The sequence below is a fragment of the Athene noctua genome, chromosome Z (assembly GCF_965140245.1).
Source record: "Athene noctua chromosome Z, bAthNoc1.hap1.1, whole genome shotgun sequence".
In the NCBI taxonomy this organism is placed as follows: domain Eukaryota; kingdom Metazoa; phylum Chordata; class Aves; order Strigiformes; family Strigidae; genus Athene; species Athene noctua.
Window position 1 is genome coordinate 33000718 of NC_134077.1, and position 14713 is coordinate 33015430.

Consider the following 14713-nt stretch of genomic DNA (forward strand, 5'->3'; position numbering starts at 1 on the left):
TAAAAACAGATAAGAAATAGTAATACGAAATATTAGTGGAGACATAGGGGAGAAATCTTCAAGTGAAGAGTGTTGGAGGTCTGGCTTATCACAGTCAGTAGGCTGGCTCCTCATGAAAGATTGTGCAGATTTCTATCCATGTATTGGGACTCTAAAACTGCATTGATCTTGTTTCAGATTAGTATACCTGTGCTCTCGGTGACACTTTTGAAGAAAACCAAAACTGCCCTTCTTGTGCCAAATGCTCTGATCATAGCAACAGTCACAGATAGGGTAAGTACTGGTAAGGGGCAAAGCTACTGCATTCTGCCTGCTTTCTTTTTTCCCCCCCCCCTCCCTACTTTCTGGTAGTAATATGAGGGATTCTTGAAAGTCCCAATTGGCCATCTGGTACAGCAAAAGAAATTGGTCGCATGTGAGCATTTAGACTTAGGACCCTGGAGGATCTGGTTTCTTAGGGGATGATTCTAGCTTCTTCTACCTCCACTCTTGTACCAGGCAAGGACTGGTTTTTTTTTTCCCTCTTACTAACTCCTTGTGTTTTTTCTTTGGATCTGCAGTGAACAAAGCTATGTAGAACTTGATGAGAAAATAAGAAACAGAATCTTTGGTTGCCACCTGCTCTCTGTAATCTAACATTCCCTGTTCTCCAAGACTGATGTGTAGTAGCACTGGAGGAACTGAAACAGCTGGAAGTGCATGCGCATAGGGTTACGTGCCTTGTTGGCAGCTTTGACAGTATTCTTTTATTTCCTTGGGTATTTTACCTGACCAGCAGTACCTTAGATGCACAAAATACTGTTGCTTACAGTGATTCTCAGGAATAGTCATTGCATCAGTCAGTAGAAAATGTGATTATCTTAAGCTTAGATACTAGAACTTTAGAATGAGACTATTTTCATTGCACAGATCCTTTGTGGATGCAGGAAACTGTAAAAAAAAAACCAACTATGGGGTTTTGGTGTGTTTTTTTTTTTTTCTTTTTTTAAATGGGTAGATAAAAGATAATATGCAAAGTCTTTTTAAGAAAAGAACAGTTCTGGACTATGCTCTGGCTCCTGCAGCAGAACATGGTAACTTTTATGTGCCTGTTCTTTGTTCCTTGTGATTAACCTCGAGTCATAGGCTTAGAAGGACTGGAGGTTTTTACTACTATATGTTTGAAAATAGATACTTGATGAGCAAAACCACCTATCAGTTTTATAGGCTTTCTGTGCAAGCTTCCTTTTTTTCTCAAACAGTTGTGGAACTTTTTTTTTCCCAGTACATGTTTGTCTCCTTACTCTCCAGAGATGCCACCTACAAGCTATTGAAATCTATCTGTAGACATCTTGAGGTAAGTACTAATGGGAATGAAGATGGTATGTAGCTTTGTGTTCAGTATTACTGCTTTTCTTCTTTTAAATGGTAGGTAGTTTCTGAGTGTATTCCTTGTTAACACTGCTGCTTTTTTCAGGATACAAGCATGGGCAACAGTCCAAATCCCTCTTCTGCAGAAAACAGCTTCAGGGCTGATCGACCTACTACTTTGCCCTTGGTAAATGGATGAGATGTTCTTTTGTTGCATGGCGTCTTTCATTGCAAGTATTACTTATAATGTCTGAAGAAAAGAAACTGAAGGAAATCATGACATCTGTTTCTAGAACTTCCATGAGTTTTGCAACATTAGGAAGCAGTGGAATGATTAGCATAGGTGTAATTTGATGTGATCACATGCAGTATACATACATAAATATGCTTTGTATATATTCCAACATTTGTATGCTCTCCTTAGCAGTCAGGTTTCACCAGACTCTCTACTGAAAGTTGCTTCTTCTCTGCCGTGAACAGTTTTTCAAGTGTTTGTAGTTGCAGTCCTTCCTCTGTGAGCCAGTTCAGACATCTAAAAGACCTGTGTAGTCACATGTGACAACCAGAGTCTTAATTCTAGTAATGCCTGTCCTGAACTTCTCAGTTTGTATAACTTAACAGTCTTTCTTTTACATAGAGACTTAAAATCTTTTCACTTAAGTCAGGGGATGAGGCTTGAATTCTGGTGATAATATAGGGCTTATTTTGCTAACTTGATCTTATATCAGAGACTGTTCCTGGTTAAACAGTTTTAAATCTGTAATTGCTGGTTCAGTTTCTAAAGGGAAGTCAGAGGAAATAAGATTTAGAACAGGGATGGGCTTTCTTGTGACTTTCTTCCCATCAGGATTTCAATGAAGACTATTCTGATCTGGACGGAATTGTGCAGCAGCGGAGACAAGAGATGGAAGAGTCCAGCAGCACAGGCTCACAGACACCAGAGCTGGAATGCTTCCAAGGTGAGTGGAATCATGGGGCCCCAAGAAAATGAGAATGTGTTATCTCTCAGTTTTGCTTCTGTAATCCCCTTCTGATGTGGAATCTACATTCTCCACAGTCCTTGAGAATGACATGGTTTTTAAGGTCTTCCTCAAAGCCACAATAACTGTGTTCCCGTTATTATATCCCTTTGCAATCCAGACTTAGGCAGTGACTTGGTTAGCAGTGGATCTGATTTGTCACTACTACCTCCAGTTGCTTTCCATGTACTATCTGCTCTCCACATCCCCCATCAGTTATGCTAGTAGAGATAAAAATAGGAGATGTTCCTGCTTTTAAAAAAAAGAAAAACAGACAAACAAACAAACCCCCTTATTCTAAAGTAGTTCAAGTCACAGTGTATCTTCTTCTAATCTATACGAATAACATTCTGTACAGTGGTGGCTTTTGGTCATTGAAAAAGGGTTTTTTTGGCATGTGTTTTTGTGGGTTTGTTTTTTAAAACCCTCGTTTTATTTTTTGCAGTTAAAACACTTGAAGATACTGTTCAAAACTGTTCTTTCTTATCTCTGCTGTTTGTAGTCTCATATGCCTCAAGTTCTTCACCTAATTAGCAGGAAGGCTGTGTAGAAACTCACTGCATATAAGTTCCTAAGTACAAAAGCACTTGTTTTATCTAGCACATTGTCCTGGTTCAGCTAGGATAGGGTTAAGTTTCCCCATCAGGGAGAAGGGATCTCCAGCCGGGTTATTCATACCATGCTGACAGCACGGGAAGCTTTCCTTTGTGGCTTTGGTCAGGAAGCATGCGAAGCAGGCTGATTGTGTTCACTGCGGTATTTCTCTATATATCTTTTGTCTTGTTTACTGTTATTACTGTTTATTGTTGTTATTATTGCTATTGTTGTTGTTCAGATTGTTATTTATTACACTGTTATATTAAATTTCTCCTTATTTCATCCCGGGGTTTGTGCCCTGCTCAGTCTGGGGGTGGGGGAGGGACAACGGCAACATGGTCTCTGGTTCCGGTAGGGCCTAAACCACCACACACATGGTGAATGTTACTAGCAAAACCTAAGGTATTATTCTGCTATACAGTTAATATATATTAACATATTATTGTGTTGTTATGCTGTTATTACTCTGGGTTCCATTTTGACTTTTAAATGAAACACTATCATTTTTTTAATATCACTTTTCTGTCATATTATTTTTAATTAACTTTCTTTTTGCTATGTGTCTTTTTTCAGTGGTATGATTTGGGGCTATTTACTTTCATCTTTGGTATTTACTCTGTGTGTATTTTTGTTTGGTGGTGTTTGTGAAGCAGTAATTAAATTGTGGTGTCCTCACTTGCCACGTGAATGCTCTGAACAGTGATTTGCTGTCTGTCTGCCTTATGGCTAATAACTGCTTCAAACCTTTCCATTTTCCTTTTCCACAAGTAAAAAACCAATATCCAGCTAAAGAATCACCCTAGGAAAAAGAATTGAGGGGTGGGGGAGAGCACATCTGTCACTTGTGATTCTGTTTCTTGTGCATCATTAGAGCAGTCCAGGGTGTGTAAGGAAAGCATGAACAAAACTGAGAGTGTCTGGATTTTCCTGTCCCATCTCGAAATTTCAAGCATCATCTGCATTTAAAAAAGTCGGGAAAGGGAGCTATAATCTCCTTTTTAAAGGAACAATTCAATATCTCCATCTGGTGTTGCTTTGGAGTTGTTACTTTAGCATATTCAGTCCTTTTGAGAGGTTACTTTTGTGTCTGTGTACAGTCTTCTGAGTGGAAATTCAGTGACAAACTTCGAAGTTTGCACAGCTTGTCATCTTTCAAAGGGTGTGGAAATGTAAATGCAGTATACATTGTCCTCTTCCAGTCCAGGTGTTTCGTTATATTTTGTGAGGATGTGGAATTACTATGTAAAAGAAAAATGTTTCGAGGCTAAACCAACTGCCGCTTTCTATCCCAAGTCCAGAAATGCACCTTTTAAAATTCTCCTTTTCCCCTATGCTTGACTAACTTAAGCTACCAACAGCTTCTATTCACTTAATATTTCAGCTTTATTAAAAAATCTTGCTTTTCACAGATTATCATGTTGTTGAGACACAGACTCACTTGAAAGTTTCCAAGACTGAGGCAAAGTCTGTCCGTTCAGATGCACACAGTAAACGTGGACCTGATGGAAAAGCCCGAAGCAGTCCTCGAAATGGTAAGGAGTCAAGAAAAGATCTTCAGCTGGAGTAAGTCAAGATATTTGCATAGTTATGTCAGTTCACATAATGTGGAAGATCTTTCTTGTTTATCTCTCTATTTATATTATCTGTCGCATGCTCCAAAACATGGCTTGTGTGCTGTGGTCTGCTTTGATCAAAGTAACACTTGGTTCATTTACTCACAGGCCATTCTGAAGCCTTCAGATTCTTCCACAAAGTGAAGTCCCAGAAGCTCTTGTCTCTGAACCATGTACTTATATTTTACGCAGTTCTGTAAGTTAGCAATTAATAAAGATTGTCAAAATACTAGTATTTCTTATGTTTGTATAGATTAATACAGTCTAAGCTTCACTTGAAGAAAGGAAATTATTGGGAACTGTGGCCTTTATACTTTTCAGAAGCAGAAATGCTGGGGCAGGCTTACTTAATGGGCCTTTTAAGAGCAAAGGGTCTTTTGGTTCAGGAAATGTTAAGAGTTTAACTACCTGCAGGTTCATTTTACATGTCACATAGCAAAGGCTTACTCAAGGCTGAGATTTTTATAACTGTTTGAATGCTGCTGATGGGTATTCCTAAGAATAATACCTTTATTATTCAACATGTACAAGTAACAATTTAAATGTCTTTCAACATTCAATTTTCAGGTACCTCTAAAGTTTCCATTAACTGATGTACCCTATTTTTCCCTCTTACAGTGTTTGTGTATTAATATTTTCTACCTTCTACATGAGATATAAAATCAGTGTCCTGGAGGAACGTCTCATTTCCATCACATCCTTTGATTCACATCTTAAGGAGTAAGATACACTGTAAAATGTTGGGGTTTTAAAATCTGAGCCAGTATCTGTCATGTTCATCTGTTTCCTTCAGAAACCGCTGTGATACTGCAGTACCCTTGTGATACTTCAGTGTCCTGTAGTTCTTGTATCTGTACTAGCCTCATCTCACAGCTTTCTCTTTAGGACTTCTAATACAAATGTGATAGATCATGGTGTACTACTGTCTTGAGAATGTAGTTGTAACTTCAGTGTAAACTGCTGAAGTGAGTATTTCCTTTCCAGAGCGGTGATTCTGTGGAAAAGGTGTAACTTCTGTCTTCAGTCTTAATGTCATTTAATTAGCCTAAGATGACAGAAGGTACTTCATAATCTCTGGGCTAATACGTCTGACTTGCTTATATAATATTTTCTAAAGCTTTGAGCTGCCCATATTCTCTTTAAGAACTGATATCCTGTCTTCCTAAAGTAAATTTAAAAAAAACCAGCACCCCACACCACCAAATGAAACCATGTGTTTGAAGAAGAAATAGGGAAAGGTGTTATAGTTCCACAGATAGTTTCATTCTGTAGCTAGAGTCATGGATGTCATCTGTATATTTTTAAATTTTTTTTAATCTCCATGTTGCCTAGATAGGAAATATGCAAACGTCAAATGGAGAGGCAAAAGTGCAAGGTCATACAACACAGCAGTATGCCACTGTAAGTTGCGTCAGCTTCCTGCTCCTGTCTTAGCGCAGAAGGCAGTTAACTGCGTACTGCTGAGAACACTAATCAGTTTATTCAGCATTAAATTTTGAAATAACTCTTCACCTCTTCTCATAACTGATTTTATTTTTTTTTCTGAGATGGTCTGTAAAACATGGCTTCAAAAGTCATTTGTATGTCTCAGTGTGAAACCTGCAGCCGTATGCAGCATGAGTGGGAATGCTGATAGCTGGAGAAGCACTAGCTGGAAAACAGGGTGGGGAGATAAAATTCAAGACAGCTGTAACACGGCTAGGTGGAATTGTCCACAAAGTGTTTAAAACCTGTTCAAAGCTCTCGAATATTCAAAGCTCTTGAATAAGTGTGACTGTTAATTCAGCTTTCCTTGACCTATCCATGACAAACAGGTCAATCTGACAACACACTAGTGGTCATGTTGAACAATGACTGCTCTCAGCTGTGTTCTGTGGAAAGCAGTAGGACTTGTATGCATTTGTTATGCATTCAGAGATAGGTTCTTGATAAAAAAGGAATAGGAAGGAAATGGTTCTAATCTTAAACAGTCCTGCATTTATATTTTACCAACAATGCGAGGAGAGAGGCAAACTCCCTCTAATAGTAGGCCATTTTCCCACTTCTGACAAGTTTTTGTTAGCAAGACACTTTGTCCCTCTTCAGAAGCACTCTTAGATGAGAAAGTTCTGTTGCTCTGATCCTAGAATGAGATACAGGATCTAATGTGCACTATGAGATACAGGATCTAATCTACACTGTCAAGGGGTTGGTTTTTTTTTTTATTTCCTCCAAGTCACAGGACATGGAACTTACACAACTTTTCAGCTTATTTCCAGTGGAAATAGCTGTGAAGTTTTCCATCCGAACTGTTGGAGTATGATATCACATAAAGAGAATGTAGTCCATAGTGCAGAAGTGACTTAGGCATTTTTTTCTGTAAACAAGTACAGTACACAATGTTGCCACTGTATTCCCATCTACATCTACAGTTCTGTTTTCCTCTTTTTTCACTTCTGTCACACTTCTTCATTCTGTTTGACAGACATCCAGTGCGCCAAGGTTTGGGATCTCATCTGCAAATTAATGCTGATGCCCTTTGTGATGAGTTAACTGCTAATCTTATAAAATTGGAAAAGGTAACTTCCTGTGTTATAATGCAAGTGCTGATACACTAATCAGGTTCTAGCTGAATTTCTGTAGTCTGTTATTTTGAAAAGTGCCAGATGATTCCCATATTTGATACCAGAAGCTGGCATGTTTTCGTAGACAAAGGATTGGTTTTTGGACTGTAAATTAGCTGGAGTACAAGCATTGGTATGTGTAAATGTTTTGCCTTGAGCTGAGGCTTGCAGCCAGGAATACTAATAAACTGGACACTTCAGGGGTGATTATTGCACGTAATTGTCTCAAATTTTTTTTTGTCCATGAATGCCAGAGATTCTGAATTTAACCTTTATTACTGTTTGGACTTTTCTGTCTGGGGCTTTTGTTTGAATTTTGGTTTTTTGATTAAGAAAAACAATTCAGACTTTCATATGTAGTCAGCCTCCTCATACAAAGTGGCTGGAATCTGTTTCACTAACACAAATGCTGCTGCACCAGTTGTGTAATTCCCTATACCTGAATTTAACTTTTTACTGTTCTCTAATTACAAAACTAAATGTGCTTTCCGACTTAAATTGGAAATCTATGCAAAACAAGAGTGGGTGTGCAGACCTTATTTCCACTTCAGGTGTTGTGGTGGGTTGGCCTTGGCCAGCAGTTAAGACACCCAGCCAGCCCCTGCTCACTCGCCTCCTCCTCCTAGCAGGGCAGGGGAAGAAAATAGCATGAGAAAGCTTGTAGGTCAAGATAAAGGTGGGAAGATTGCTTACTAGTTACCATTGCAGGCAAAACAGACTCAACTTGGGGAAAATAAATTTAATATAATGCCAGTTAAATTAGATTTGGGTAGTGAGAAACAAGGATAAACAGTAAAACAACACTTTTCCTTCCCCCTGTCCCAGGCTTAACTTTGCTTCTGACTATTCACCCTTATCCCTGCCCCTCCAGTGGGGCTGGTGGGTGGTTACAGTCAGTACATAACAATTTTCTCTGTTGCTCCTTTCTTCCCCCATTTTCCCCTTGCTGCAGCATGGGCTCCTCAAAGGGCTCCGGTTCCTTAGGAAATAACTGTCCGCTCTGATGTGGGTTCACCATGGGCTACAGCATAGACATCTTCTCGGCCATGGAGCACACACTTACCCTCCTTCTTCTCAGACCTTAATGTTCCTTCTGCTGTTTCTCACTCTCCTCCTCTCTCTCTTTGGTAGTTTTGCCCCTTTCTTAAATACATTTCCCAGAGGCTCCACCACCATCTTGGCTGAGGGGCTCAGCTGTGGCCTGCGGTGGGTCCATGGGAGGCTGCTGGCAAGGCCATGTTCAGCACAGGGCAGGCCCTGGCTGCCCCTGCCCACAGATCTTGACAGCTGCATCCAGTACAGGTGTATGGAATGTTATGTGTTGGGAACACACACTGGCCAAACATGAAAAAAGTTTTAGTGGAGCAAAACCAAAAGTTACTTGAATTCCTGTGTACTTAAGTCATGTGGGATATTTTTGCCTCTGCTTCTAAAATTGAGTGCATGCCAAGGTCTTTGAACATCTGTTTTCCCAAACCAAGTTTCTCACATAATGTGAAGCTAGGATTATATTAGTATCACTGTTTGCCTGTGTGACATAGGCTTTACAAAGGCTGCCAGAAAGAGGTATCACAGCCACCCCTTTGGCTGTGGAAGTCTAGAGTAATGCTAGCATAACCTCTCTGTATGCTCTGGTTAATAACAATATGAATACAAGGGGAAAATGCTTATCAGATGATCACCAGATAATATCTTTATCCAAATTAGGTTACTGATAAGGCTTAAGAGGTTACTGTTTTCCAGCTGTCTGGGACAGGCTGGTAAGATGGTTCATGGGAGACCTCACTTCCTTATAGTGGGAAACCAACTAGCCAGCCAGCCCTTTGCAGCAGGGCTAGGCACTTTCCCACTGCCTTATATAGTCTGTGCTTGGAGACACAGTAAAAGGCAGCTGGATGGTCAGATCATTCAGCTATTCTCAGAGAAGTGACCCTCCATCCTGAATTAGAGTCTGAAGTCATGTGCTTTTTTTCAGTTGGTGTCTACAGGATTGGACCCTTAAAGTCTTACTTTGTATTTGCAAATACTCGAGACACAATCAACAGCTGTGCATACAAGATAAATCGTGCCACATCCTGGTACTCTCTAATCTAGATGAGTGGTAGTTAGAACAGGCTCTTTGATCCTACTCTTGTACTGAAAAACTGGTAGAACTCTAATAGCTTTATGTTCCCTGAGCACAGTTACTGCAGTTGCATAACTGTTTCATATGCCTTAGTGAAAAGTGCTACTAATTGCTTGCAGCTGGCTTCAGCAGCAAACAGCATAAAAGTTCCAGTGTAACTTGTTGTCTCTCCCCTCACTTCCTGTGCAACTGCAGCATTGTAAACTAGAGCACAGAAATTATCTAGGTTAAAAGCTAAAAATTACTCTCCAGTTAAAAAATGTTCAGTGCAAGCGTATGTTGCAGTTACTTTTGTTATTTTTACAAGCTCTACTTCATACTTGGAACCAAGGAATTAACCGTGGTTTGGCAGAATTTTGCTTTGACATTTAAGTGTATTTACCAGGTTGATAGGCATGGTGCATTTTAAGAGAGGATAAAGTGTAAAATTGGGGGAAGGAAAACATGGTCTAATGTTACTTGTTCCCTTGTTCTAAGGTAGCTTGTTAAAAGGAAATTCCTGTGTATGTGTTGACTCATAAAATTAGGTGCTTCCTACTGTTTTTCTTTCCCCAAAATGTCCCTCTTGGAAAGAGGTGTGGATCTGGGCTAGAAATCATGAGGTAGGATTAAATGTTATCTTTGAACAGGAAATACAGTGGATCCTCAAATTAAAGCCTGAAAGTAGCTGTGATCAAACCTTCTGTAGCCAGTGACTGCTAGTTACTAAGACAGAGAGAACACATGTCCCAGGGGATGTGACCCACTATATTCCCCCCTGTCTGCTTTTAAGGATAAGGAGATGCAAGGTGGATAAACAGGTTGTTCAAAATAGGTCTGCACAAATCATCCTTGAGGGTGCAACTGGCTGGCACTGCCTTAAGTGTAACTAAGGGAAGATAACCCGCAATCCAGACAACAAATCTGGCAAATGGGTCATGTCTGCTAATGGTTAGAAGACCTTATTTTGCTGTGCACACATCATAGCTGACTGTATAGCTGAAGCTGTTAAAAAACTATTTGAATTATCCACTTAAACCTGAGAGCTGCAACTTTAAAATTTGAGGCTTCTATTGGGTTTTGATCAAGTTCAGTTGGATTTCTTGTCCCTTTTTTCCAGCTCTATTTTTTTCTACCTTATTTTCTCATACCTAGTGAAGGAGAGAATCTATAGGAGGAAATTGCAGGACATATTCATAATGTGAAAGCTAAGTGTGCTGCAGGTTGATCATATCCAGATGTTTCCTTTGACTCTAGGGCAGGAAATGTTTAACATGAATACCACTGGTATGAATAGTTGGGATACAGAGATGTGGAAGGGTATGTGTTGACTGGGGTTTTTTTTTAAATGCAGTATAACACTTCCTGCTTCCCAATTATTTTTCTCTCTTTTTTTTTTTTCTAAGATACAGAACAACTTACAAAAACTACTTGAAGATGGTGAATGAAATACTGATGTTCTTGGAGTGCTTCAGACCTCATTCTTCTCTCTTGACAAACAGTTCCGAAGTTGCTCTGCTGGTCAGAGTTCAAGCTTCTTTATTTTCAGTCCAAGCCAAGCTTAAACTACTGTAAAGCTCATGTTATAATACAGAAAGTCAGTTTATTCTTGAGCATGTATCTGTTTTGAAAACATACATGTTTTGATCAACATGTATCAATGTTTTAAAAATTAAGGGGATTTTTCCATCTCTATTGTGTGTGAATTAATAGATTTTATAGCTTGCTTGATTCTAGACTTGCTTACACCAGTGCAAACCTGGTGCAATCCCTTTTACCTCAGCATTTGTTTTCTGCCTATTCTCATAGAAGTGTAAATGGGAAGAATTTCAGTCATGAATCATGTGCTGAAGCGTTGTGTGAATGAGCTGGTATCTGTCTCAGCTGTGGTTATGGATTGGTGTTGTGCTCTTCATTTTTACTTCTTTGTGCCCTGGCATCCCAAAGATCAGAAAGCAGACACCTGGATTAGACTATATGAAGCTCTGAATGTGTGAGGTCTACTTAGTCCTCAGGTGCTGTAAAAATGCTCAATTCCACTTTGTGGTATTACATCACCACTGAGGGTAAGGTCTGTTTCTGCTGGGCATTCAATTTCCATTGAAGTCAACCTTGAAATATGTATGGACTTGCCAACTTACAATCAAGTTGCTTACAGATAGCAGTATGGGTGTGACATATCTGCACAACTTAGAAAAACTACTAGGTTCTTTGTCCACTCATATGGTCTCTGTCCATTAAGTTAATTGGTGTGAAGACCCTCAATCAGTTTTGCTTGGAGTTGAATGGGCTTTTGGTTGGCTGAGCAAGTGCAGTTTATGCTCCATTTGATGGAAATATAGTCTTGGTATGTGACTGAAGGGACTGGATATTTCCACATAATAGGAACTGGCAAATTAATGATGCAGCAATACAAACAATCAGTACACAATGAAAAAGTGGACACCTGCTTTGTTACATCATACTTTTTTTTTTCACTGTGCCTAAGATGGAATAACTGGGGATTTTTAGCTTCTGATTCACCAAGCAGGCTCCTTAGTTTTTAAAAACCAATATTTAGGATAATAACAACTAGTATCTATAAAGTAATAGTATTGTTTATAATATGCTATGCATTTTGTAACCATTTCTGTGAAATGTACCTACTTTGTTTAAATAAACTTTTTTAAAACAAGCAACTCAGTACTGTAATTTGGATCAACTCAGTTCTATCCATCAGTTTTAGTCAGACATGCTACTCAGGATCATGAGGCTCATACTTCACGGTACTAACTTTGTGCAAACACCAGTGCCCAACACCAAGGGTTCAAAACTCTAGCCTGCTGATGTGCTTCCTCTTACTCAGCTGTACTCAAGGTCTTCCCAGACTGCAGTGACAGTAGGAGCAAATTTGACACCTGCAGTTTTGAGGAAATTTTAAGTTTTCTTAAGTGATTTGTTCTTGAAGGATAGAAGATGGGTATTGTAATGTTGAGGCAGCTGAGAGAGCCATTTCTGCTCTCTAATGTGCCTGCCTGGCTCAAGATTCTGTCTGAGCATGATTGACTTGCGGAGAAATCACTCTATAACTGTGGAGTTATAAAGTGGGTATGTTTATTCAGCGCTGGGTGCATGGGGGATCGCTCCACCACAAACATGCATGCCGTTTGCAGCTCCCGTCTGGCTTATATGTTACAGAATAGTGCATATTCATAGAATGCCTGTACATATACATAGTGTACCCCCGCCTCCCCTCGCTTCTCATGGTAATCAGGTCTCCTCCCCTTGCGCCTGCTTGATGAGCTCTTCAAGTACTGGGCAGGGGTCGTAAAGATGAAGTACCTCTTCTTCCTCACTGATGAACTTTTCACCCTGTCGCTCTGCGCAGCCTCAGTTGTTCTCTGGCTTCTGACCAGACTGCCAGGCCAGTTTGTGCTGGAATTTGAGGTAATCTGTTGCTGATACCCACAACTTCAAGGATCAGAGGAGGCTTCTCTTTGAGCTAGGAGATAGTAGCCTAGCAACGTTATCAGCACCTGGTATGTCTTTGCGAACAGCCCCATAGCCTCCTTTTATCTTTGTGCAAGTTCCCCAGTCTTGCACCATCAATCTAAGATTGTTTAGACTCCCCATCTCATGATCTGTCAGAAATGTGTGAGATTTGCTTGTTCTCCATATTGCAGTCTTTGCCTTTCCTTAGCTGTCATGAGATTATTGGAATACTTAGTTTCACAATAAAACTATGGAAGTTATTTTTTTTCATCTTTTTCCGTGCTTTTCCCTATTCTTCCACAGTTACACAGGTAATGCAGCATTTTGGACTTTGACCACATTGTTTCCCTTCTCTACTTCCCCCCCTTTAATTCTGTATCAGTACCACAAGTCTGTAGTTCCGTTTATGGTTTTAAAATTGACAGAATCACAGAATCGTCTAGGTTGGAAAAGACCTTGAAGATTATCTAGTCCAACCATTGACCTAACACTGACAGTTCCCAACCACACCATATGCCTCAGCGCTATGTCAGCCCGACTCTTAAACACCTCCAGGGATGGGGACTCCACCACCTCCCTGGGCAGCACATTCCAATACTTAACAACCCCTTCTGGAAAGAAATGCTGCCTGATATCCAGCCTAAAGCTTCCCTGGTGCAGTTTGAGGCCATTCCCTCTTGTCCTATCGCTTGTTACTTGGTTCAAGAGACTCATCCCCAGCTCTCTGCACCCTCCTTTCAGGGAGCTGTAGAGGGCGATGAGGTCTCCCCTCAGCCTCCTCTTCTCCAGACTAAACACCCCCAGTTCCCTCAGCCGCTCCTTGTACCTACCTGTGCTCCAGACCCTGCACCAGCTCCGTTGCCCTTCTCTGGACACGCTCGAGTCATTCAATGTCCTTTGTGTAGTGAGGGGCCCAAAACTGAACACAGGAATCGAGGGGCGGCCTCAGCAGTGCCGAGTACAGGGGTCAGATCCCTTCCCTGTCCCTGCTGGCCACGCTATTGCTGACACAAGCCAGGATGCCATTGGCCTTCTTGGCCACCTGGGTACACTGCTGGCTCCTGTTCAGCCGGCTGTCAATCAACACCCCCAGGTCCCTCTCTGACTGGCAGCTCTCCAGCCACTCCTCCCCAAGCCTGTAGCGCTGCTGGGGGTTGTTGTGGCCCAAGGGCAGCCCCCGGCATTTGGCCTTATGGAAACTCCTCCAGTCGGCCTCAGCCCATGGCTCCAGCCTGTCCAGGTCTCTCTGCAGAGCCTCCCTACCCTCGAGCAGATCAACACTCCCACCCAACTTGGTGTCATCTGCAAACTGACTGAGGGTGCACTCGATCCCCTTGTCCAGATCATCAATAAAGATGTTAAACAGGAGTGGCCCCAAAACCGAGCCCTGGGGGACACCACTCGTGACCGGCTGCCAACTGGATTTAGTGGGTCACCCAGTCATAGAAGGAGATCAGGTTTGTCAGGCAGGACCTGCCTTTCATAAACCCATGCTGACTGGGCCTGATCCCCTGGTTGTCTATTATAAGACTTTTAATGGCACCCGAGATGACCTGCTCCATGACCTTCCCTGGCACCGAGGTCAGACTGACAGTTCAATAGTTTCCTGGATCGTCCTTTCTGCCTCTCCTGTAGATGGGTGTCACATTTGCCACCCTCCAGTCCAATGGGACCTCCCCACTCAGCCATGATTTCAGGTAAATCACGGACAGCAGCTTGGTGAGCACATCTGCCAACTCCCTCAGCACCCTTGGGTGTAACCCATCCGCTCCCACAGACTTGTGTGCATCCAAGTGGTGCAGCAGGTCTCTGACCACCTCCTCTTCAACTGTGCTGACCTCATTCTGCTTCCCCTCCCCATCTCCCAGCTCATGAGGCTGGGTGTGCAGGGAACAGCCAGTTCCACTGCTAAAGACTGAGGCAAAGTAAGCGTTGAGCACCTCAGCCTTTTCCTCA

The 14713-nt window shown here is 41.3% G+C and overlaps 1 protein-coding gene across 2 annotated transcripts in view; it reads left to right on the plus strand.

The window, feature by feature from the left end:
* The window catches only part of GRAMD2B (GRAM domain containing 2B), a 51532-nt gene extending 39582 nt beyond the window's left edge, over positions 1–11950 (plus strand). Inside the window, exons 6-14 of one of the 2 annotated variants that reach the window (XM_074931445.1) lie at positions 178–273; positions 1265–1336; positions 1457–1537; positions 2198–2309; positions 4376–4498; positions 4688–4775; positions 5198–5299; positions 7044–7137; positions 10693–10848. In XM_074931445.1, the coding sequence (XP_074787546.1) occupies positions 178–273; positions 1265–1336; positions 1457–1537; positions 2198–2309; positions 4376–4498; positions 4688–4775; positions 5198–5299; positions 7044–7137; positions 10693–10734 (810 nt within the window). In that variant the 3' untranslated portion in view covers positions 10735–10848. Of the gene's footprint in view, positions 1–177; positions 274–1264; positions 1337–1456; positions 1538–2197; positions 2310–4375; positions 4499–4687; positions 4776–5197; positions 5300–7043; positions 7138–10692 lie in introns of both variants that reach the window. The other variant, XM_074931444.1, reaches the window with a different exon arrangement.
* The last annotated feature ends 2763 nt before the right edge of the window (positions 11951–14713 follow it).